At 37.6% G+C, this 27413-nt stretch overlaps 1 protein-coding gene across 1 annotated transcript; it reads right to left on the reverse strand.

The window, feature by feature from the left end:
* On the reverse strand, positions 1-26363 carry rad18 (RAD18 E3 ubiquitin protein ligase). Its single transcript, XM_041032976.1, has 13 exons — positions 26208-26363; positions 25147-25225; positions 24538-24599; positions 24297-24367; positions 19446-19873; positions 18891-18990; positions 17358-17545; positions 16596-16666; positions 16365-16425; positions 11671-11802; positions 10726-10852; positions 5765-5809; positions 1-964 (listed from the first exon to the last, which is right to left on the reverse strand). Exons 1-13 carry the CDS (start codon positions 26256-26258, stop codon positions 862-864), a joined length of 1518 nt encoding a protein of 505 aa, XP_040888910.1. The 5' UTR covers positions 26259-26363; the 3' UTR covers positions 1-861.
* Positions 26364-27413: the final 1050 nt, after the last annotated feature.

Here is a 27413-nt window from a genome sequence, read left to right on the forward strand (position 1 = left end):
TGAGCTCCTAATCTGAGTCGGCCAAACAATGAGCCAAATATGAGGGAAATTCTTGAAGATGGAGGTGATAGGTTAGCAAACAGACAGGCATCTAGTGATTTTGTAGGGAAAAAAAGAGCATATTTATGCATTTTTGGGGATTGTTTATACAGCTGCTAATTCAACAGTTTCACCAGAGCAACAAAGTCCAAAAGTTTAACTCTGCACACTGTGCAAAAATTTCAACATCTATTTGGGACTACATGGGCCACTAATGTTGGAAGATACATCTATTATGTAACCCAAAGAGTTCACATGAAAAATGACTAGTTGCCCCTACAAGATTATTTCAGTTTAACTGCATTTTACAAAGGACCTTAAAGCATGTTACAAAGACACAATGGATTTAGGGAAAAAATAGCAACAACTTAATGTGAACTAAAATTACAAGCAACAACAGAAAACTGGATACTGACCTGGACATCGGCTTCAAGTAGAAATTATGTTTCCGTCTGCTTATGTCTACTTTAAAACAAAATTGCTTCTAATCTTCTAAACATGGAAACAAAATCCTTTACCTCACTAGACAGTGTTGTAGAAAATTATTTAAGTATTGATTCATAGTTCCCTCACTGCTGAAGTAACCTGATGAAATACAGAGAGCCTCATGATCACAGGACTACAAAATATGTTAAAATACTCAAAATTTATTCATACCAAGGCAAATGCATTAAGGAGTGCAACTTCTGAAAAATAAAGAATAAAGAAATACCAGAGAGAAATGTGCATAAAAATAATTTCTTGATATACTTGAAAGTCTTATTGGTACTGAATTGGTACTGAATCTTTCTTGCTCTCTCCCTCCCCATCCTCCATCTCTCCTTACGTTTTACGCTGACGTTTTCCCAGAAAGGAAGATGAAGCGGTGTCGTCTCCTCCTCTAGAGCTGGATGTTCGCTTTTGGCCTGAGGTCCTCTCAGTGTCTCTATCAAAGAACATTTTCAGAGATTACCTCTTAGTCCTCTGTAAACGGAGAAGAGGAGTATCCAGAATTTCTTATAACAATGAGCAATGATGTCAATATAAATGTAAATGCAAGACAAGAAAAGTAACACAAATAGTGGTTGAGGGCCTGGACTTTTATAATGCCACTATTTCAAAGCGAAGGCTAATCTGAACAGGTTGCAACATACACTATTTTGTGGTGAGACACCCAAACTTTTCTCTTTTAGTGCGCTGCTGTGCTCTAATTTTTTCTCTCGCCGTCCACCAACAGACCTAAATTTGAGAGGATGAGAAAAATTAAATCACTTCTATGGATTTTCTCGTTAGGACTTTGCCAAAATGCCTCTTTTACCCATTACCATTTCTGCTGAATTAAAGGACCGTCTATTTGCCTCTATGTAACCAGTAGTTCATACAGTCAATTAACATAAGTTGGTCAAAGCCCCTTTGACCAACTTATGCAAAGGAGATACTATAGGAAACTATAGGAAATGACTAAGTGGTTGCGAGACGCCAGTAAAATCTCTTAGATATAACTTTGTGTGTCCGGTTATAATAAAAAAATAATTGTTTATGCTAACATGGAGCTCTTACACCAGTACTTGTCCTTCTAGCCAAAATGTTTTCATTTTGGGACTGGGGCTGAAAATACACATTTCTTACCAGATCAACATCAAGTTATTCTACTTTGTAAACACAAAGTCAATTTTAGATCAATGTAAGCTGGGCAGACGCTGTCTGTTTATTATCAATCTCGTTTGTTCTGTTAACTCACACATCACAACAGTCTCTCTGCACAGCCAAAACTTATGACTTCCCTTCGCACTATGATCAATCGACGACGTGGGCGCTCACACGGAACGTAAACACGGAAACCCTGATCCATTTTGTCTGCTGACAATTCCAATAAAGTTAATTCAAACGAGACAACCTCAGACATATTGACAATAAATAGAAAGGTACCGTAATTTGCAATTCTCCTATGAACACAGGAGAGCAGGAAGAAAAAAAGAGAGGAATATGGTGCCACAGATGTCTGGAAGACGAGACAGACAGGATGGTCTATCTGATCATCCGACAGCCAGATTGTTGTTCATTCTGGCAATAAACTAATTATACAATTAATTAATTATACTTACTTGACTATTTTTATACTACTTGACTACTATTTTTATACTTTTGTATTCTCAGGTGCACCATGGGGAATGCTCCACCAATTTCGTTGTGCAGTCTACATGTACAATGACAATAAATCCTATTCTATTCTAATCTATTAACAAAGTGTTTTGCTAAACATCAATTCGAACATTTGTCAGGACCGACCGATTTTAAAATAATAGTACCTCATTTTGCCCTCGAAAAAAACAACAGTAATAGTAGTAGTCATACGTACACAGCTTTAATAAACGCACTACTACAGACTTATAATGTTAATCTCTGTTAATGTCTCGTTTCTAGTGAGAAGCTGAATCGCAGTTAAATCTGTCACAGTATAAGACATCAGTATAATAAATCAGTGAATATTGTCACATGTGGGCACTAAGATATAGCTAAGCTATCTCTCCCCTAAACCAGAAGTTGAGTGAGAGTGACAGTGAGAGGTAAATGCAGTACACTGAAGACAATTCCCTTAAACAAGTGTTTGCACTTTTTTTAAACATTAATTTTACTGTTGGTAGATGATGCATATTATAGTAATTGTATTTATTATTCTGAGACTATTGTTTAGTCTGTACTTGCATTCAGTTGTGACATATGACATGAAAACACACAATTGTGATTCCCTGTTTTTATTCTATAGTAAGCTTTACTGTTTTCAATGGAACACATCTGGACTGAGCACTCAACGCCTCTAAATAAACAGTTTTCCCTTTATGGATTATCTATGGCCACACTAACATTCCTCGCTACCATGTGAGCCCTGCTGGGCTCCACATCTCAGCATGTCGTGTTAACTAATAGCCTCATTACTGAAGCACCTCTGACACAAACTGGTGGACGCTCTAAGATCTCCTCCATAAGAAATGTTCAGATAAAGTAACTAAGAAACCAAAGGGGGGCCCTAAAAACCACAAGGTCTCGCATGTGGAACCACTTACAGCTTACACGGGAGGGCTCTCTTTAGCTGATTGTAACACAGATGTATCTCACCCTCCAGCCAGTGACAAGGTCTTATGTCTCTTTATCTCAACTCTATGGACTGGAAAAACAAAATTCCAGCACTGGAATTTGGGTCACAAGTCCACATGTGGGTAATAGAGGACATGTCTAAGTATAGTGGATTAGTGTTAAGCAAGCAGCTGGCCTTGGCACAAAGTGTGTATCAGGACTAAAACAATCAACAGTTAAATTGTCAAGTTTGCCAGAGTCTGACAGAAGCTGGAGGATGGAGATAAAGCCTCGGCTAATGGAAAGAAAATTTCCTTTCACACTTGTTACACACACAGATTTAGCTTCCGCCCATTGAACTGAGGAGGCATTCCAAGGTTCGACTACTGGTGTACTATAACTCTATACAGTAAAGCGCTGTGGGTTTGGACTTAACCCTGGAGTCATTCAGAAAGAGAAGAAAAGCAGAGTCTAGATTATTTACAACAAACACAGAGTGGTAACACATTCAGGTGCATGTGCTTTTGCTGTTTTATCAACAGTGTGACAGCAAATCTTTCTGTATGTGAAATGTCCTTGAAACAGACTTGTGTGTCTGGATAACCGCAAAGTTTTATTTACACTACAATGTACTGCAGACTGGCATGATTTTTTTTTTTTTTTTAGCCAGCATTATTTGCCAAAATGAAAAGCAACATATACATAATGAAAAAAGGACTGAAATATGTAATGTATTCACATAAAAAAAAAAAAAAAAAATCACTTCACAGAGCCATAATCTGAACTAGTTAAAAAGTTAATTAAAAATTTGACTATAATAAATTACTGCAGTTTTAGTTTGGCAGTACAAGGTGGCACCAGCAACCAAAGTAAGAGGAAGAGGAGTTGCAATGCTGTGCAGTCAAAGCAGTATCAAACTGTGTAACTAAAGGGCATTATTCTGCTTCTTAGTGCGTGGCTCGCGAGTGAATGAGCTCCCAGTCAGAGCAGTTGTTTATGTGAGTCCTCTGGGGTGAAAAGCTGTGTGTGACTGTCTTAGTGCATTGCCAAAAACCCTCTGACAGAGATGACAGCAGTAATAGCTCAGTGACAAAACGATCGAGAAAAAAACTGGATAAAACAGAATTTATGTATTTGGAGAACAGTCCTCCAAATGCAGAATATATAAAGTCTGACTATTCAGCCCATTTGTCACAACTGTGACTGGTTCAAAACATGACCGCAGGTACTGCTAAACAATTAGATTTATTGCTGACATAATTCAGTTTCTGACAAACTGTTTAATAGCATAAAATCATCTTTCCAGGGATGTTAAGTTGCCAAAACAATCGCCAGGGACCCTAACCACAAGACAAACTGGCCACTATTGGCAAAAAATTTGACGGTCAAACCTTTGATTCAAAATTTTTTTTTGTCATTTTCAGACTTAACCAGAATATTCCTTTTTCACAGCTAAAACACACAGAGCGATATATTCATAACATGGAACCAATCTATGATAGAGCTACTGTCTGCTCAAACAGAACAGAGCATACACCCAAAAAGGATTATTTGACTCCTAGCACAGACTGCTGGATAAACAAAACACATGATTATTATTAATGTGCATCAGCAGCGGACTAGGATTAAAAACGGCTCTACAAATGTGAACCAGACACCCACCGACCAGGCTATACTCAGTCCAGAGATATACTTGGGGAACAAATTATATCTACAGATATTTTATTTTCTATTTTCCCAAGGGTGGGAAGCGCAGCACAGATAGCTTAATGAGTACAGAGTGGATTCAGTCTTGTGTTTTCCAGTGTAAAGCTTAAGGACAGTACATGTGTATGCCCCTAATTGTTAGTTAAGGGACACTGAATTCAGCAAATGACTGAAAGAAATAATTACAGTGTTATCAGCCTCATACAGTCCACTTACAATGGACTTTTTGGACTGTGAGAAACAAAAATTCAAAAATTACAAGTTCCACCCAGAAAGCTTTGGCGGTGTGTAAGGTGTTGTTTGTAATTAGTTGATGAAGATACAGACCAGACAACAAACAATGCCTTTAGAATATCTGTGGCTGTAGATATGAAGCACTACTCTGTTGTAGAAAACAAAGAATTCAAGAATATTCTCAATGCTTCAGAAACGCCCTCACGTGCACAGTTTTGCAGTTAAATCGGAGCCTTACATTTTCTATTAGATTCAATTTCAGCACACATAACCGCCCACAAGTTTATGTTTTTCAAAATAAATTGCAAGAAATTCCACCTTTTGTTTTCACTGTGTCTCTGAAATATGAGGCTTCAAGAGGCATGAAGTGGCCCAAACGCTTATCTGGGTGGTAGGGTAATGTGGTGCTATATGTTGGATGTCCAGTACGCATAGTATTTATCGACTGGCGCAGTGAAGAACAATACTGACAGGAACAGACATCCAGTCTATGCTTCAGTGCAAACCTGTAATTACTTGTACAGAATGACAGAATGTGATGACAGTCTTGTACCATACATGTATGGGTGGCACAGTGTAAAAAAATAAAAATAAAAATAAAAATAAAAATAAAAATAAAAATAAATAAATAAATAAATAAATAAATAAATAAATACAAATAAAAGAAAAGAAAAGAAAAGAAAATCACATTATTTTTATAGACAGTAGAAATGACAGAAGATTCACTTACTCAAGGCTGCTGGCAGGCTCTGGGCCAAAGATGTCAGAAATTGAACTGTAAGGGGTGGAAGAAGAAGAGGAGAGAAAGAAAGGATGTCATTTACAGAGGTTAACTGATGCATGGTATTTGTTGTTTCAGCAAACAAACTTACTACCCTGGCTTCTACCTGAACAACTGCTATGAAAGCAAACTTGCTGTATTCAAACAGAATGTGATGCTCTGCAACATTTTAGGTGTTTTTACTGTACCACACATCCTACAGACGCAGCTGTCAGAGGCAACGCCGTGCTATTGACAAAGTCAACTTAAGGGCAAAAAATTGTTATACCCCTGGATGATACTTCAAAAGCAATAGAAATCTAGAAATCTTTTTTTTCCACACTACCAAATGCCAGAATGGTTCCTCATTTCTATCCCTGACTTCAAGCTACAGGGCTATAGTTGTGTGAGGTTGCCTCAGGCAAACACTTCATCACAAGTCGGACTACGTATGTAGAAAGTACAACTCTCTGTTTTCCCTTCATGCTGTCAGTCAGTGAGATCTGGAAGTTAAAGATATTAAACTGCCTGTACAGCTCAACAACTGTGCATTTCAACCTTACTCACAAAATTGTCATGATTTTCCCACCTTTGCTGTTTAAAGCTATAAAACCCCTTTATAAATGACATAAAATAGGACAGTGCAGCAATAAAAATGACACCGACAACCACTCTGGAGTTTGCATATATGCATTAGGAAGACAGGGAGCATAATCCTTAAAATAAAGTATGGCGGTGTCAGGATCATACTTGTAGGGACAGGTGAACAATGAGCTTTTCATGTGTCCAGTCAATATACAGCTTGAAATTTTGTTGAAAATATACAGTAAAAACTAATATCAGTAATAAACTGAAGGATTTTTTTTCAAAAATTAAAAAACCCCTGGTAAGTGACAATATGAAACGTATTTCAGGAAGGACTCAATTCAAAAACAGAGCAAACTGAACTTTCTAAACATGATCATTTTAGTGTTAGAAGCAATTCCATTGTCAACATTTTGTGTAACTGAATAACGGGTGAGTTGTTGTGAATCTGCAGCAATAATACAATTATTTTTCTACTAGCAAACCATTTTCTAATATTTCTGTTGCTTAAGGTGAACACAACTGAGCTGCCCAATTCCCTCTCTCTCTCTCTCTCTATGCCTCAAGTTCTCTTATATGCAGAACAGGTTGCTGTGCTGAATTGATTTGGTGCATATACTGTCAGGCTGGTCTCATTTCTCATGTGCATTCAAGCTCTGTTGGTGCTCAAAATAAAAAGGCTTCCCTCACTACAGATAACAAAAAAAAAAAAAAAAAACCTACTCTCCTGTTACTTAAAATGATGAGGATGTTCTGCCTGCCAGTTTAGGGCTGGAGTTCTTCTGTTACCATCACCTCCGTACTCTATGGTTGACAGGCTATTATCGCCTAGCAACCCCAATCGTGTGTGTTTGTTTTTGTGTGACATCTTGAGGTCATCTGAATCACTGATGTGGTCTTTTTGATTCTGGTTGCATATGAAAGTAACACCCCTACCATCATGGTGGTTACACTTTAGCACTATTGTGATTTTAAGCAGCAGAGAGAGAAAGATTTGAGGAAAGAATATTCTTCTCAGGGGTCAGAAAGAAAAAAAAAACAAAAGAAAAGAAAAAAATAAATAAAATTTACCAACAGTGAATATGCATCTACTCTGTCAGTGTTTGAATGCTTAGGGGCAGTCTCCATTATGTAATCTTAAAAAACGTGCAGAGAAAATCAAAGGGCTGTCAAAGCTGCTGTTTAAGAGGTTTCCTCTGGAGAGCTGCTGTATTTAAGATGGGCTCAAAACACATTAATGCTGGTCTCACACACCTTTAGCAAACACTTGATTTCCACCTTTGGAATTGCCATAGGCCATTTCTATAGGCTACATTTTTCTGATTGCTGGTGGAGAATGAATGAATGAATGAATGAATGAATAAATAAATAAATAAATAGTACTAGGATTTCTGCGGCAGCTCTCGAGTAAATAAGGAAGAAATTGAGTATGTCTGTAAAAAACACTTTTAGGAAAACATAATATCATAATTTATTCAGTGTGGCTGAGCAGCTAGCACAACAGTACAGCCACTTTCAAACTGAAATGCTCCCAGAGCTTTGATTTTGTCTATTTTTTTTTTTCATCACTCCTATGAACTGAAACTAGCTTTTTTTTTTTGCTCCTTATCTGATGGCTGGTGTTTATTAAATTTAAAGCAGCTGATAAATCTCTCAACAAGACCCGGGTGGCAGGAACTCTCGGACAACATGTGCTTTTAAGATACACCGCTGAAACACCACCAGCCAGAGAGACACAATCAGTGAGCTGCTGCATGGGAAATTTTGAGCATGCCTGAACATGACTCAACAAGTTCCAGATGAGGTCGCAAGTGGTGCAAGGAAAAAAACAATACATGAATATGTAAATTAGTCAGGAACTATTGCTACACTATCATATAATGAGTATTTGGACTAAATTTATTACATGTAATTTTTCACGCCTGGCCTTAAAGACATACTGGGAGCCCCTTTATAAAAGCCACCATACTCCATATAAAATGTAAGAAATATGGTAACACTTAACTTTAAGTCCTCCTATTTAGTATTCATAAGCAAAATACATACATTTAATAAGTGGTTTATAACACTCTATAATGTAGTTGCATACAGTCATAAGAACTTCTTAAATGTTTATTAATGTAGAGTATTAGTCAATAAGTAAGATTTCTCCTATGAAGACATATTTTATGTTTTGACAAGTGTATTTGTTTGTTTGTACACCAGCCACCACATATGGACGTCCACAGGAGGAGTCAAAGTGGTTGACAGCAGCATTTACAGTGCCACAGAGCTGGATTCTACACTGACTTTTTTTCTTTTTTTTTGTGAGCCACATTTGATTCCTGTAATATGCACACAAAGCAAGTTGCAAGGATAGATCAATAAAGTGTAAAGAGCACAGACAAATCACCGTCTGTGATATGAACAAACAAGGGTTGTCTGGTTCCTGCGGTACTGTTTAAAGCAAAGACAAGAGCCTATGACAGCTAATGTTAAGTCATGTGTCTTGTAGGTTCTGATTTACATTCAGCATCATCAACTCACAACGTTCACACAGAATCCACACCTTTTTGCAACTGAATTAGAAATACCCTACAGATAACCTTAGGGCTTTAAAGAAAATATTCTAACAAATAGGAAAATTTAAATATTGGATGAAAAAGCTAATGATAACAACTCTTAATTATTTGTTATTCTTGAGAGGGAGACACAAACAAACTGACCCAGAATGCAGCTGTTCGTATGATTAACAGAACTCCTCCCATAGAACATATCACTTCTGTTCTCCAGCAACTTCTCTGGCTCCTTGTTAAATACCGTATTGACTTGCTTTTCACCTTTAAGGCCCCTCATAACCTAGCACCTTCGTATCTCTCTGAACTTGTTCATATCTGCTCACCCTCCCGTACTCCTTAGATTCTCTTCTGATATCCAACTCACCACCACAATCTGCCCATTTAACTACCACGGGGTCTCCGCCTCTGGAATTCTCTACAACATGACATTCACAATATTGACTTTATCTCCTCCTTTAAATCCAGTCTCAAGAAACACTTTTTCAAACATATGTGATCTGAACTTCTCTATGGGTTATGATATGGTTTTATACCTGTTTATTGTATATATTGCTTGTTGTGACTTACAAGGTCTCCTTAAGTGCTTTGAAAGGCAGCCTTAAATAAAATGCATTATTTGTATTATCATTATTTCCCTTAGGTGTCACAATACAATATAACTGACTGCAGGAGGAGAGCATAAAGGCTGAGAATGTCCAAGGCCTATATTGTGTGAAAGCAAATTATAAGTACATTGAGAATGTTCAAGGTTCATGCAGAAACCTTCCGTAGTTCTTTTTCTGCCAATACAGGGATGTCAGGCAGCTAAGCTCATACTGTCCATTCACTGCAGTGCACTAAGTGTGTACTCTGTCATTTTATGATTACCCCAAAACAAAGCAAGTTATTTTTTGTGAAATAAATGATGGTCAAGTGCACTACTTTGATGTGAACATGATACAACATACGACAGCTCCCTGTACTTTGTGGATGTACTCAAGAATCTCAATATACAAAGGTATAATTTCAGACTTCCAAGTGAAGCCTTGCAGTCACCTATGACTAAACAGCACTTACTTTCATCCACCAAAGGACTGGCTGATAACTGTAGTTCCACTGCAGTGCAGTATATTCCCCTAGCTGGATTTGCTGGTGCCTGTAACGTGCTTGTTATCAGTTACATTTTTAATTAATAACTCTTACACACAATGTGCAGCTTCAGTATGTGTTGTGATTTACCATACTGCAACGTGTTCTTGCTTAAGTTTTACACCATAAGTATAATGTTTAATGAGGGGACATGTATTTACTTTGTGTTATGGGCTGGGCCATATTTGTCTGATTAATCACAGGATGAAGACAGGTTGTCATGAGACCGCTGCCCAGGCAAACCAGTTTGTCTCGTTTTTTCCCCGACGTGTTTACATCTGAATGCATTTACCTCAAACTGGGTTACCACAATAATTGAGATTACCATAATGGAGTTTATGAGAAATGCTAGTAAATGTTAAATTAATCACAGGTTACTACAATGGTGTCCATACATGGTCAGTAATGACCTCAAGGATTTATCAGCTGTAGCAGTTGCATGAAGAAGCTTTTTCAACAAAAATCAAAAGGGTTTAAGGTTCAAAGTAATCTTTGATCATTATCTTGGTGAAATTATCCTTAGTCAGATCCAAACCGTCTGAAAATGGTCAAAAATAAGGATTTCACCTTTTTGTCTATACAAGGACCGACACTTGGCAACAAGCTTTGAGGGTGTCACCCACTCTAAGTGAATCAAGATGCGTGTTATCTACAACTCACCTGCTGATGGATACATCACTGTAAGTGGAGCTGGGTGACAATGCAATCCCTCTTGCTGATGGCTCCTCGTCACTGTCTCCATCTTCTTCCTTCACCGCTAAGCACCTCTTCGATTCGGCAACTTGATCTGAGGGATGCGAAAATGTACATCACTGTGTCAGACATCCAGTGGGAAATCAATCAGTGGAGAAATTACCTGTTAAAATGGGTACATGTGAAATAAGTGAGCCTGACAACCTAGTTTCCTTCAGACACCAAATTTTCCTCATATTCTCAGTGTAAAATCAGATCTCAGGTACTGTTGCTACTGCTTGACCTCTGACACGGTGGACAGTGTCATGCAAGTCTTGTGTGCCTTTTTACTTTGTATATTGTATACAAACTAGCAACATGCAACCCTATTTAATTATTTGCTTAACTGCTATAAATCCAGCTTAATTGAATCCAAAAGAAAACATTTTTGGATGAATTAGAGAAAACTACAAATTATACTGAAAACATAAGAAGAAATATGCCACTGATTTTCAAGACTAAAAATCTCTGTTATAAATTACAAATATTCTCAAAACTGTAGGCTCCTTAGTGGAGTTCTAACTTTTTCCACCCGACACTCCTCACCATCCCTGCATCTTTGGCAAGGATGGGACAATAATTGAGTGCACTCCCGTCCCACACGCACAACCAGCAGGGAGTCGGCTCTGTGAAGCTGCATTACATGGCTTATTTTTCATTTTGTTAAAGAACAAATGCGTTACAAAGCAATTCATTTGTAAGAGTTTTACTTTAGGAAAAAGGTTTTATATAGACACAAGGTGAACTTGCCACAGCTGGTTATCACTGGGAGCAGGTGGCTTTTGCTAAAGGGTACCGAAGAGACTTTAAAGTCTGGCTATAGTACATTTTTTTTTTTTTATTCCTTGAGAAACGTAATGAGTGTTGCAGTACCTGCAGATGGTGTCTTTTCTACATCCTCTCCCTCTGCAATGACTTCCTGTTTGATACGAGTCTGCTTGGTGGTCTCTAGTCGACCCCGGACCTGCGCAATCAGGCGGGAAAAGTCGCTGCTGTGCTGCTTTCCTGTGGGACAAATGATGAAGATGCTTTTTAAAGAAAGAAGGAACCCGACCCATAAGGAGGCCACTGTATGTTCTTTTGTATTAATATTTATATTGAATGCAGACTCATTTTTCTTTGTCAGGCAACAATATCTAAAACATCAGGCAAATCAGATTAATATTCTGACTTTGAAATGACAAGTTCCGGCCTTGAAAGGTTGAATAGATTTGGGAAAAAATACAAGGTTTTATTCATGAGCCTCCGAATTTGAAGTGAAATACCACAGATGTAAGCTCCAAGATGAGATCACTGTGGCAAAAAAAAATTCCTTTTACTACTGCGGTGGAGGCCAAATACTCATTGAAAAGACATTATAAATGACTATGAATGGAAGTGGGGAAGGAGAAAATTGAAATTATGGCTATGATCCAAAAATAAACAATTTAATCACTTTCCACAGAAATCCCAGAGCATCTGCAAATCTGTGATGTTCATTTAAACAAAGATCGGAGAATGAAGAGAGAACTCAGAGGAAAAAAAAACAAAATGTTATGCCCAAAGATTCAGTATGAGAGTTTTTAAATTATGTACTACATCAGAAGAAGACTTTTTGAACATTTTAGCAAACTGGAAGTTGCTAAAAAATGAAACTGAAGGAAAACACATGGACATATAGGTAAACATAAATACAGTAAATCTAGGGCCACAGTTTTTGTTGCTTCTGGTTCCCACAACTGACAACAACAGAATGTGATTCTTTTTTAAATATAAAAAAAAAAATCCATGGTTCTAACATGCACATGTGCAAAACCTAATAAATTTAATACAGTTATTTTTTTAAAGACAAAACTGCAATCTCGTTATAGCAACATTTCCCAGCAAGACCATGTTTTCCTTTAACTGCTGCAACAGTAAATGCATATTGTGACGCTGACAGTGGGCGACTCAAACTCTAATGGAGAGTGGGCGCCACTCTGTTGTTATGAGGTAAACTTAATTAATCTCAAACTTTTGCAAATGGAACAACTGTTGTATCTCAGACTTGTCACTAATATCTTAAGTATAGACTTAATCTTTTTAAGAATAAGTGTTTTATTCCCACACAGATCAGGCAGTGCAGCTGCAAAGGGCAAGGTTTATTTATATAGCACCATTCATACACAAGGTAATTCATAGTACAGGGGGGTTAGGGTAAACTCTATTTCTTTACCTTAGCTAAATCTGTTAATATACTGATGTTAAGAGCAACTCCTAATCTACATCTGTACAAGTTATGGTAAAATCTTATGCACTAGGTCAATTTCATAAGTGATGCAGCAGAACTAGTGAACACAACTGTCCAGGAAACACTGCAAAATGCATAACACCCAGTTTAAATCAAAAACTTCAGTTCAACTACATCATCTTAACCACCTTTTTAAAAGTAAGATTGTTTAGAAAAACGTACCAGGAGTTAAAAATTCAAATTTGAGTGAAGGAGATGAAACCTTGTTATATGTGTGGTGAGATGCGGTGAGCAAGTGACTGTGCTAGGCTGGGACACCAAAATTAATACATCAAACACAAACAACTCTCAAAAATTAAGATCAGTTAATTACTAGAACTGAACAGTTTGAACAGATTTAGCATCCCAGCTGGATCATGGATAAATTATAACACTGGCTGTTTTTTTTTTCAATGGCAACGGATGGGAAGCACATACAGCACACAGATCAAACCTGTCAGAGGCTGTTCTCAAGAAGCAGTATTTCCAGGTTTTTGCCTGGGGTTACACTGGGTTATGAGCATATTTTCTAAATAACCACAACCGCCTGTATTAACGCTAAAAGAACACGTTGTCACATTAAGAAAAAAGCTGCAAGCTCCTGGTGGATTTGATGTGTGTGTGTGCGTGTGTGTGTGTGTGCTGCTTTCACTTTTCCTGTCTGCTCATTCACCATGATCTCCCCATGCTGGCAGAGTGAGTCATCCACATCCTCCTCTGATAAATCAAGAGGTTATCACAGCAGTGCAGCTATTTATAGAACCCTCCTGTGAGTCACATCCATTTTTCAGCCACTTTTAAAGTTAGCTCTACAGAGTTATTTCCAACAGGCTTTTCATCTTGTTCAACCATGTCAACATGACTTCGGATAATGTTCTATAATGCTGCTCTTTCTTGCCTGACCTTTTGCGACTTGAGGATAAAAACACAGACCTGGCCCAGATTTCTGTGCGTCTGTATTTCTCCAGTTGATTATCTATGAGTAATAGAAAATTGGGGGGGGGGGGGGGGGGGGTCACTTAAATAGCCAACTAACCCTACGTGTCATAATAAAAAAAGTTTTGAGTATTATTTATACTGAGGCAAAAGCCCCATTAGTTTTACATTGTCACCCCACCCCTGAGCTAAATTACTCACTGAAGACACAGGAATTCTGAATGATTCTGTTCCTGCTAATGTGCTGTGGAAGGTATATGAGGATGAGATTACTGCTGGGGATGTGCAAAATTGTAATAATGCTGTTGGGAGATGCAAAAATATTTAATACTGTTAATGTTGCCTAGTCCTTTTCCAGAACAGTCTCTACTTCTCCACTGCACTGCCATGCACCTACTACTCAAGTCTGACAAAAACCATGTCATGCAGTTTCTGTGATGAATTTCCTCTCAAGCAAGACTCAGGTCTCTACTAGTGGATTTTCCAACTGAACTAGCTGTCTAGAAGTGGAAGAAATAAATTCATTGATCGGTCTGAAAGCCTATGGTTTGCTTTTGAAAACTGTCACCACAGGCTGTCATTAAAATGCCCAGTCTTTAGACAGTTTTAAAACCTTTGTGGCCTAAGCTTGTGTCCTGCATTGAGCTTTTGGTAATAATTCATGAGGAGTTTTTAAATAAAATGGCCATTTAATAGTCTGACTGAGGTATAGCAACAGAAGATCAAATCATCAAACAGGGTTTCCTACAGTATTTCAAAGCAGACATGGTACGTCTCACCTAAAAGAAAGGCCATCTGCGCTATCATCAGAAGAAATTAATATGCTTTCATGAAATAAAACATAAACCCCTTCAGAGAAAAAGAACAGAATTCTTCCAGGGTGCTGCCTTCAATTCCTGTCCTTGCCTCATGAGTATGAGTGCAAGGTCAAGGCAAGGTTTATTTGTAAAGCAGTTAAAAAAAAAAAAAAAAAAAAAGCCAGTTCACAGAGCCCTACATAAGGAAAAGAATGGATTAGAAAAGGAAATGAAAAGGAAAAACACAAGAAGATCAAATGGAATTAAATAAAAAGTCATATAAATACATATTATAATAATTTAAAGTTATAGTGTAGAAGTTGTAATAGATAGATGAAGCTAGTGCAGTAGATGTAAATTTGAAATGAGGCATCATTTGTGTCTATGCACTGTTATGCTGTGTATGTCTGATTGCTTAAAGCCTTACATATTAAGATATACTGTTTAATGAAAATAAATGCCTAGTTATTTTCCAAGGCAAGTCAATATAAGCACTGCCTGTTTGTATTGACCTGCCTCGTCTTAAAAAGTGATGAACCCAAAATGATTCACAGCTGCACACTCACTGCACTAGAAGGACCCGATAGAGGAGCCTCCCCAAACTCCTGCTTCAGTGTGTGCCATTCTAGTGGAATGAAAAATCACACCAAAGTGTTTTCCAATATTAGTTTTTTAAGTGCTGTGAAATATATGGTGACACAAAGGAGAAAGCAACATTACAAACCATTTCACTGAACACAAAATTGGTCCATTCAACTTGAGTTCGAAAACAAATTCATATTTTGGAGAGAAGTGGTCCATCTCTCTGGGGTAACAACATTCTGCTATTCTTTTTGTCCGATGTGTTTTCATGCAACTCATCCATTTTGGCCACGCTTTCTTTCTACATAAGACAGCATTCATACATTTTTCGTAACTGAACCACAGTTTTGGACAGTTATGCCCAGAGGGACACAGAGCCATCTATTACTTTTCTCCCCAGCAAAGAGGTAAATATATGATATCCACACAAAAAAAACCTTTTCTTTCTTTTCAAAGTTAACTATCATATAATGTGTCCTTTTCTTCTAATAAACCCTGCTATGCATAGCAGAAGGGAAAATGAGACTTGATGTTGAAATTTTATTGACAGTACTGAGTTAACCTTTTTTTTTTTTTTTTTTTTTTTTTTTTTACAGTGCTTTGTGTGTATTGAACTTCTTTGGCACTTTTTGTTGTTTTTGTACATATGGCAATGGCATTGTGATATTGCATTGCACCTTGCAGTATCCTTTTGAAACCATTTAACAGCAGTCAGAAATGGCTATATCTGGCTTTATCTTTCTGCAAAGGTGTTTTTTAAACTACAAATAATTCTAACTAGTTACTTCTTTCATGAAGCTGACAGTAGAAGCATACTAGCCACCAGCTAAATTCTTTACACTTCATTCAAAAGCACCTTTTAACAGTTAGATGTCACAAAGCAGTTTCATCAGTTGATACTTGTTTTTGCCTTTTTAGAGGTCAGAACCCTGAAGTGTCAACACATTGATAGTGAAGGCACTCTTAAAAAAAAGGGGAAAAAAGAAAGAAAAAAAATCACTTACTATAATTTGAATGCATCTCTTCAATTTCCTTCTCAGTCTGTTTCTTTGTGAAAACCATGACCTGCAAGAAGTTTGAATGGACAAAAGGATATGCATTAACCATCAATGAAAAAACACTTGGCAATACTGTATTACAACAATATTTGCATAGCAATTGCTCCTAACAACTTGGAAAAAAAATAATACGAAATTTAAGCTATCAAAATATCCCATTAAGCAGTTAGTACGCACAGGTTTGGCTTTCCCCTGAAGTTGGTTCCTGATCTTCTCGTTGGCCTCCACTTCTTTGGCAATTTCTTCAGCTGTTGACAGAGCAAAGAAAAATCTTTATTACTCTCGAGCTCAGAAATATTGCCAGTTATACAAATTATGCTTTCAAACACATGAAAGGTTTTGACGCACTGCCACTGTTCAGAACTGAGGCATTCCTGGAAATGCCGGTAAGAAAAAAAAACACAATCTTTAATATCAAACATCTTACTGTGTATGCTCATATGATATCTATGGTAAAATAACCTCTTTGTGGATGTAAAAACATTTGTCCTCAAATTTAATTCCCAACTGGATGGTTTACTGGTGTGAAGATAGAGACCTATGTTGGTTCAGTCTGACTTTGGGGGTTTGCATGTTCATCTTTAGCTTCGTGTGCACACTTGGTGCATTTACTCATTTCTATAGAGCTTTTAGCTGAGCAGATTGCTTTGAGGTATGTGAAGCTTTCACAAGGTGGTGCAAAAATCAGAGCCCTGTATCGTGAACACAGGATAAGTGTAAATTATAGTGAGTAAATCAACACGTTTCCACAGTTTCACTACATAATTGTGCTACAACAGCACTTTGGTGGAGTTTTAAAATCAGATTTGTTTCATCTGCTCCAGTGATGCATACACTTCATTAAACCAGCTGCATATGCTTCATTAGTCATCCTACTCACTCACGGCTGCAAACTGAAATAATTAAGTTAACTGGGTATGAGAGACCAAATATCCTCACCTGATTTTGGGTTTAGGGAATCACACTGGGCATTGTATATGTGCACAAACTCCTGGTGTCTTTTGATCAGCTGGTCTCGAGAGCCCTGCATTGAGAGGTGGCATTCCTTCAGCCTCCTCTTCAGCTCCTGCATGGAAAGTAGGTTGTACACCAGTTTGGCCATCGGACGCCTCGCCTTGCTAAGGGAGCTGCAACAGACAGGCTGAATAGTTTATTTCAGCAATCATCAGATATTACTTTGCTCAGCAGCAATAAACTGACTGTACTGCCTTGGTCTTGGACTTCTTGGACATCATACGCAGAAAAGAATGATGGAAATGCCACCTTAATCAAATATATCACACAGTGGTCACATCAACTGAGCTCATGGCAAAATTATATTAACAGATGGGGAATGTTATTTTTCAGTCTTAATATTCATAGTCCAATCACAGAAGGCCGTCAAATGTGTTTTTCAGCTGTACTGTATATTTCGTCTTTAGTATAAGACATAAGTGTAAGTTATTGAGGTTGAAAGCCAGAGGAATCCTCATCATGCAGGTCGGCTACATGAGGCCAGAATATTAAAACCTCTGCAATTTATCTTTATGACATCAAGGTCTACTCCAGATTAAGAGTTTTGCTCTGCTACACAAATATGACCATTCATAACAGAGCCTCATAATCGCTGCATGTGTCATTAATCATCCTGGAAAAGCAAGTTTCAAAGGCCACTCGCAGACATCGGTCTCTCAAAGTAAGACACAGACCCTGTCATCAGCAAGCTATGTAGCCAGGTTGATGGTAATAGTACAAATCTAGTAATAATTGCCTGTGTATAATAAAAATGAATTCCACCATTTTAACACAATAATTGATTAACGCTTAATGATCGCCATCCCCCTATGTTATCCAAAAATAAATAGACTCCATTTCTTAGGTAGTGGAAAGAACAGATGGCAGTTATCCACCATGCAGCACCATCACAGAGGCATCTGACTGGTCCCGAGCTCATGCTATAGCATGACGACAACCCCAAACATCTTCAACAACAAGAAAAACAAATGGTCCTGCAACAGATGGTTTGGGCCCCACAGAGCACTCATCTCTACATCATCAAGTCAGTCTCGGATAACATGAAGAGACAGAATTCACGGAGAAAGACTAAAACTGTGTGTCTGTGTGTACCTTGATGAAATGGTACTGTTATGTTATAATGTTAAATAAAAATGTTTGGAATTATTTTTGAAAGCATTTGCACAGTACTAAACTACATTTCCTGGAACCTACAGTGCAACATTTTTGTTGTTGTTGTTGTTGTCTGCCCAAAAAATGGCCCCAACACAAACCTGCTCCTACAAATTCAACTTGTCCTTTTCACATTTTTAATTTTATGTGAATGCAGTGATAATGTCAAAAAGCAGCACAAGCTTTCTCTCATCATTCCCATCTGTTAAGTGTCTTTTGCTTATGTCATCCCTATAGAGCTTCACAGGCTGAGCAAACAACAGCAGGGAGCTATCATTTAAGTGAGCAGTTAAATGGGTATTTTACCTCCTCAAGCTTTCTTTCTTCTCTCCACTGGTAAGACATGTGTCCAGATGCGTGTTGATAAACTGCTGCGACACACTGACAGAACACACAGGACACTCCACTGCAAAAAGATACACAAGAGAGCATTATTTGTGACTGAACAGACTTGCTTGAAAAAGGACATTACTTAAAATCCCTGATGTCAGATCGTCCATGAATGTGCCAACACTCATGGACGATCTTTTCTTTAGTAATACATAGGTCACATGCAGTCTGAGTGTCTTCCAGGTTAATTTGAGAACACATGCAGAGGTGAAAATAATTACAATAAAACCTTTAGTGCTGAATCTTTGAACTGTAAATTTGGGTTTCCAACAATGTAAGTGTCCTTAATGTAACGGTAGAATTGTTACCTTCGGACAACAAATATTTCCAGACAACTTAACCAAAAGGCTTACCTCTTTTATGTTAAAGTGCCTGAAAAGCTTCTGAATTTGTGAGTGTGCTAACAAGTCCGTCAGATGGGGTGTGTCATATAGATATGGCGTTCTTAATGTACAGGTTCAAAAGCCTCACCTTTCATTACAGGCTTTACGTCTTTTGGTGAAGAGGAATGTGCTGTCTCAGCCCTGGCGCCCATGCTGTGTGAGGCTGTGTGCTCCTGTTTGACTGGCATCAAAGTCTGGACAGATGCCTCCTCCACATCCATCGGCTCTTCCTTCACAACCACTTTATGCTGAGAAGTTGCCGAATGCAGGTTGGCATCATTTGCGCTGTGGGTGCGTGCAGTCTGTACTTTCCCCCGCTCCACGCACTGAGAGACAGAACCATCTTGCTGGGTTTCTTTAGCGGGAGATGTTTTGGGTTTCTTTTGGAAAAAGTGACTCAGAACGGAGCTGTTACACTTCTGGCCGCTCGCTCTGGGAGTTTTACACTTGACAGCTGAAGCTGGGGTCTTTGGCGATATTGGAGGTGAGTCAAAAGTTACTTTTGACAACTGCTGCCTGGAAAAAGAAGAAAGGCAACGTGAATGTGAATGAAAACGTGTGCACCATATATATTTAGACATCCAGACAGCCATTCCCCACTTAAAAGTTTATTATGATTGTACATGCCACCTACAGTAGAAAGCTTTGTTTCTCTCACAAATGATCTACCAACAAAACACTGATGACACAAATATATAATTACATAAAGCATATTCTGTAGGGTAGCAGACTTAAGGTCTTCTTAAAAAAAAAACATATTGAGCCCATTAAAAAGAGAAGAGCAGTATGTGCCAATAAATACTGTTGACAGTAAAGTGAGCCCTTTTTACGTTGAACTGCACCTGCTCATTTATCTCGGCCCTTTTCTACTGAGCGAGAAAAAGTAGACACTTTGGCTACAGTCTTGGAAATGTCGAAGGCAAACAAATTGCAGCAGGGCCATTACTTGGTAATAAAATGGAACCAATGAGGTGTGTGATGTTCTGCTTTCCATATTTAAAACTTATTTGTGCTTACTGTCCCCATTAAAGAAAATTCATGCACACGCACAGCCACCCACCCACCCACACACACTTGCTAGAACCGCCTTGCACAAATGTGATGTGGAAATAACTCCTTCCTTCCCCACAGAGATCTTGGAAGAAATATGCTCTCCTTCTACCATTCATCTGTAACACTGCATACAGGCAGGTATGACTTTTACTGGTCACTCCTCAAAATTTCTTGCAAACTTTGTATTGCCACAGATTATTTTGCATTGCCTAAGCATAGTATATTTAGAGAAGGTAAGTCAGACAACAAAACGAGTTGTGAAATTTACTTAACACTGTCCCTTCTTTAAATTTTATTGTTTAAAATCTTTAAAATCTAATTGTTTATTGCACTGTTACTCAACACAAGCTGGATAGTTAAAATGTGTTATCACCTCACATTAAAACCATTAGTTGTGACGATTTCCACCTCATTTGAGCAAACACATTTTTTCCCCATCACTTTAGTATGTCAAATGGTTCTAAATAATACTGTACCCATGTAGTTTACTGGCTGTTGCCATAGAGATGACACCAGCCAGAAGAGACAATCAAGGCTGTAGGGTGTAGGAAATACCTAATACCTAATACACTTTGTGTTTAAAATAAATAACAAACCGAACATCATAGTTACACTCAGCTCTGATCATGATTCAGACTGGCATATGACCATTTTGTTACCTCTTCAGAAAGTGAACTCATGTTTTCTCTGTAGCCTGTAAATGATGGGAACGAGCAGCTAAGCAAAAACTATATCAGAAAGGACCCCTGAAATCACCAAAGTAATTAAAATTGAGAGAAGAACTATTTTGTCAAGCACAAAACAAAAAGAAATACCTCTTTAAACAATGTTCATCATTATCTGCTTGGTCCAGACTGGGCAGGTAATTTAAATATCAACAGAAACATTTAACAATTTCAAGGAAAATACAGCAACTGAGTACCTGCTCCACTGTGATTGCCTCGTTCCAGCACAGGCCCCGTAATATAAAACCTTTTCTACAGCGCTTCAACAATTCAAGGTGTGCCTCAGCATCAATTGAACATATTTTAGGTGGAAAAGGATGAGCTGGGGCTGATCTAAACATACATTACAGTTCAATCTGATTGTATCCACAATTCATTATTCAGCAGCAGGAATGAGACTCAGGCCATTCATAATTAATGGACCAAGTCTTTCTGGGAGTTGAGAATGACATAGATTTGAAGCGCTTGCAGGAATTGCAAAACCAATGTTTTTAAACTTTAACAATTAATACCAAATGAGGCATGACACAAAAAGAAGCAATGCAGCAAAGCAGTGCAATACTATGAACAGTGAATGAACGGAGGAGTTTAGGAATTTAATTTGAAATCTCACTAATATGCAAGATCTGGACCTGTGGCCACCAAAAGAGCCAAAAGTGAGTCAATACTATCTACTTAAATTACACACACTAATTGAATTTAAATTGTCTTATCATACTGATTCCCTCTACAACGTGAAGGATAAATATTCATAATTAGACCTGAGTGTTAAGAGGAAAGGCTGCTCCTATAGCACTTTAAAGCTGGATGTAAGAGACCTTAAACACAGCCACATGCCTGTTGACCCACGCTCCTTTAGACACCTTCTGTGACATGACTGTTTTGTCCAAACTTTGCACAATATACTGTATCTCAACAATTATTTAACCCTAAAATGGATTTTTAAAACATAGTACTTTAATGACGATAAGAAGTGTAGATCAAAACATGTTTTAGCTTCCTGTTTTTGATATACATAAAAATGAAATGTGAAAAGAAATGGAGTAAATAAAAAAAATGCCATAGACTACAGTTATTAAGAGGTGCGAGGACACTGGTCCACTACAATAGAAAACAGCTTTGTTCAAGAAAACAACATGCACTGTATCCCCAACAGCGAAGGGCACTGTGCCCTTGGTGACTGAGCAAATTTAATAGCACTATATGTGATGTCTCAATGTACGAGCCCCACTTCTACCAAAGTAAACGTATTTACTGAATGAAAGAACAGACTCCAAGGTAGATGTTACTGCAAAAATATAAATGTGTGGCACTGCAATAATGGATAATGGTTTGCTAGGGAAACAGGCCTCTAGTATAATACCACTAAATAAGTGCCATCGGCCAACAGCTTCCTAAAGCAGTGAGAAATGTGTGGCCCAATGGAGGAAGCAATCCAGAAACACTTGTTATGAAGTCTATAATAGAAACAGTCTTTAAAATTAACATATTTATTTCACAGAAAAGGAACTAATTCAAAACTAAACTGTTTGAGACAAATCTATTGCTACATAACAACAACACTTTATGAATCTCATTTTTCAGACGCTCAATGCTAGACAACAGGAAATTGAAAGACAGAGGAAAGAGCAGCTGCGCAAGCCAACCATTCACAACAGTGATGACAATCAGAGGGGCTAGAGTTTGAAGGGAGACCTTTCAGAGTGTTGATAACTTTGAGGTGATTGATGTAAGGGAGGAACGTCACGGCTTACTGACTGATAACAGCACTCCGATATTATATCAACATCAACCCAGACATTGAAGAAACAATTCAGATGATCTTAGTTTGAGTTTTGTTTTTTGTTTTTTTCCCAGGGACAATGCCCACTGATGAATGGAAAATGAGCCAGAGTTCATCAAGCAGGCTTATTTTTATCTGCCTTTCATGGACCCCACCCTGTGGAGTGGAATTAATAAAGTTCATCTTATCTTACCTTCATCTTATGTTATTATCCTAAACCAACAGGGATAAATAATCCCAAAGGCTAGGTTGACATATTGTTCCTTATTATTGTAAATTTCAGTTTACTTCTCTTTACAAAACAATTGTCAGTCTACATGAAAACTCCCTAACATTTGTCAGGCTGCCTAAGATAACCAGTGACTGCAAGTATGTGACTAGCTGCACCCATGTGGCCAGTGCAACTCATAACAGGACAATAAATTTTGAGGAAATGTTTTTCCTTCTTTGTGATACATGTCACGAGAGAAAAAACATTCAAATTTAAAGTACAAAGAAATTTCCTTCAGACCAGATCTGGACACTGCTGTCTGCATCCTGCTATAATGAAAAAATATCAACCCTAAAGCTACTCAACACTCAAATACATGCAATACAAGAAGAACCTTGAATGACCTCAGCTGATGAAAACCAAATCCCCAGTTGATTTAAAGAAAATCCTTAAATCAGAGGAAGATTACTGGAGGGCAATTATAAGTGTTTCGCCAATGCTGGTAAGTTGAGGTAAACTGAAATTGGTTTCCTTGTGGACATACTGTAATCTTGTCAATAACAATGAGATCCCCTAAAATCACCACAGCAATCATGTTTTCTCTTCAGTTATGACCATATGACAAAGAAATGGGACAGGTGCTCAGGTGGTGTGCCTGTGTTCATGGTAAAGGGGTTTTACGTGGATTGTGTCTTATTTCCTGACCTGCCATTTTCACTATTCTTTTAGTCTACCTCTAAAGACAAAAGAATTAAAAGTAAGTCATGCTAAAAATAAAAACTATCATATGCTGTAGATGACTGTGTCAAATAGAAATTGCTTAGATCCTTGTTCTCTGCCTGTGCTGGTTTGAAAAAGGTCAGAAAATACTTGATTTGATTGTACTTACGGATAAATAATAGAGCCATTCCTCACTAAGGACCAACAAGCCAACAACACAACAATAACTCAGTGACTGACATCAAATGTCCATGTTTGCTGACTTGCAGTGGCCTATTTTTCCATTTTTCTATCATTTACCCTGATAACTGTAATACTGTTTTTGAAAAACTACTACTGCTGATGCAGTGTACACTCAGATCTATTTGCAGAGAAAAAGCCCTGATACTTCTCAGACATATGACAGTTTACTGGTAAACCTCTACAGTGTGTTGTACAGTTGGTTACCTTGCGGCTTGAAAGTTTACAACCAGGTCATCCAATAAACGGTTGTTTCTTAGATCTTCTTCTGTTGCTTGCTAAGAAAAAGAAGAAGAGAGATATGAAGGAAATCTGCATCCTTTACCAGATTAATACAATTCATTACAGAGGATGGCCTGTGAATATGCCATCCTTATTGAGGCTATGACCCTTATGATTATGCAAATGAATTTTGTGAGTATAATTATGCATTCAAGTTCATACTTACTGTATTGCAAAGTGGACACTGTAACTTGTAGCAAAGAAATTTTCGGATGCACAACGAGCAAACTGTAAAATGACATGCAAACAGAATTAAGTGCATCTGTTAAGAAACAGGTGGATAATTTCCAGCCTATTGGTGAACAAAAGTGTACAACACAAAGTGAAATTCAGACCCAACAAAAGAGTGCAATGTCTATTGACACAAACAGATTCAGGCAGACATACATCCACCTAAAATTAACTTGCGTCGACTTATGCACAGAACTCAAAGTTACCACAGAGACAGCAGTAGGATCTTGGTTCCAGGGGGACTGTATGTGTCTCTTGCACAAACTCATAACAATATCAAAGCTAACATCCACATACTTAACACACACATAATGTCATAACACTCAATCATTTGAAAAGCATTTACATTCAAATGTTCAGCTCTTACTGCTTTGAAGTGAATTTCAAAACAATTTGTACAGTACTTTTTCAAAAGGATCTCAGGTGCATTTTGGTTGTTTATAAAAGTCGCTCTATGGTCTTGCCTTCATATATGCATCGCTTTGCTAAACTTCTTGTAATTAGTACCAGGTCAACTCTGGTAGCTGCTCAAAACGTTACTTACAGTTGTGAGAACATTTTGTCATCATTGAGATATTGAGGAAGTCAAAGCAAATCGGACACCGAAGCAGGGTCTCAACACTCTGCAGATGAGAAAAATCATTGTGACCAAACACTAATCATGAAACAACTTAACTATTAGCCAACAACATATAAAACAAAAAACTGTGGAATAGTGGGAATAATACATTTTCCATCTACTGAAAAACACTGACAGTTGGAAGCAAATAATTCAACAATACAGACTGTGGATAACTACTTTTTCAGTAAAACTGAGCTAGTAAACATTCTCAACATAGTACTTGCATTTTTAAATCATAATTTTTCAAATATTTTAAAATAACAGATAACTAACTCAGCATAACAAATCAGTCTCAAAATGTTTAATGGCTCGTACACAGAACCTTCATTGTGGAGTTGGTGATTTAACTGTAGGAAAAACAGATTTACACAGATTCTTGCAGAGGGGACCCTGTTTCTTAAAAACTTATCAATACTCCATAGAGTCTAAGGTTAACTAGAGGTTGCATCAGTCATAGTAAGTCTAGTACCCAGCTGAGTCTCTTCTCATGTCTATATGGTGTGTCTCACAACATCCTGCACTGTCATGATACACATTGTTCAGCATCCCCTAATAGGTTAGCGTTACCTAATATGACCATATGTGTGTTTAGGCAAATGTTCATTTTAGCAGGGTAGCATATCTGACGCTACTTTACGTTATTCTGAATGGACAGGGTTCCAATTTTACATTATGGGCTATGATCAGCATTAACGTTAAGGTTTCTTCAACAGTAACTCTAACCACAAATGTGTCTGGTGCATTGTAGCTACGAGGTTAGCTAATGTTACAGTAGCAACTATTAGCACATCGCTCACTTGTATATGAAAGAGATGGATGAATAACAATAACGTATATTTACCAAACGTTAAATTGGTTTAGAAAGTTAACGATAATATTTAGTTAACGTCTGTGGATGTAGCTGTTGGGGTTTTCGTGTAGCTAAGGGCTAGTAGCCAGCATGTTAGCAAAACAGGTACATTTAAAATAAATCGAAAACTTACTTTCAGACATGCAAGGCCAGGTGGCAAATCCGCTTCAACCTGAAACGCCATGTCCGGTAAACATAAAGTGGCTATTTGAGAAAGTTATAAAAACTTCTTGTTTCAGCGGTCTATTTACAGTCTATGAACCAAAGTCCCGCTCGAAGGGTTGCGGGACACCTCTTCCGTCCTATGACGACTTCCGCCGAGTCAGAGGTCCAGATTTGTGATTCATTCATAGATGTAAACAAAGCATTCACAAGGTGAACCAGACATGTATGGCTGCATTAGGACTCTCGCCCATTCACTGTTTCTTTGAGTTTTATTGGATTGTAAAGTAAAGGAAAAAAAATACTGACTTTAATGTCAACATTAATGTGATATAATTTGATATAATAATATATATCTCTGTAGCAATAATATGCGTTTCAATATTAAAATATCTATGTATAAAAATCAATACATAAATACTTGGCTTTTGAGCTTATCTAATTAAAACTGATTTTTATTGCTTGATGAATTGTTTCAAACAGCAAAACAAAAGCATTTCTATAATTATGTATTGTACTAAACAACTTTTTGGTACAGTAAAATATATGACACTGTAGAGTTGTTGCAGTTTTTTTAAATGTCTGTTTGTATAAAAAATGCCTTGTGATTCTGAATATCTACCTTTTATTTAGGCATAGTATTACCATTTTAAAATAGGCGATAACCTAATTAAACCCATTTATGTCATACAATCATATAGGTCATTCTGCATTTTGCAGCAATGGCAGTAGAAACAGCACAAACAAGCTTCAGCAAAGAATTAATCTGAAGGATCCAAAAGCAAAAGTACTTCACACAGATTACAGTTTTTGATACCACTGGAGGAAGAGGTCCAATGAAGGAAAGATAGAATAAGACAAGACTTTTCCAGATGTTTATATTCCTTCCTTTGGCTAATCAAGTCAGCCTCTCAGACTTTAAACTCTGTTTTATCTTACCACGACTCCAACCAGGAAATCTGAGCGTGGAAAATGGGTATTCCATAACAACTGACTTACTCATGGTGCCTCTACCGTGACAGCCCTGCTACTCTTCATTTCAGTTGATAAGGAGGGAAAGGATCCTTGATGGCAATTTTAAGTTAAAAAAATAGGGTCTAACCAGTTCCAAGCTTACCACTGGGAAATTATGATTACCGGCTCTGACAGTTGTTTTCAGGTTCTCGTAGTTACTAAT

This window comes from Toxotes jaculatrix, chromosome 3 (genome assembly GCF_017976425.1).
Source record: "Toxotes jaculatrix isolate fToxJac2 chromosome 3, fToxJac2.pri, whole genome shotgun sequence".
Taxonomy (NCBI): Eukaryota; Metazoa; Chordata; class Actinopteri; family Toxotidae; genus Toxotes; species Toxotes jaculatrix.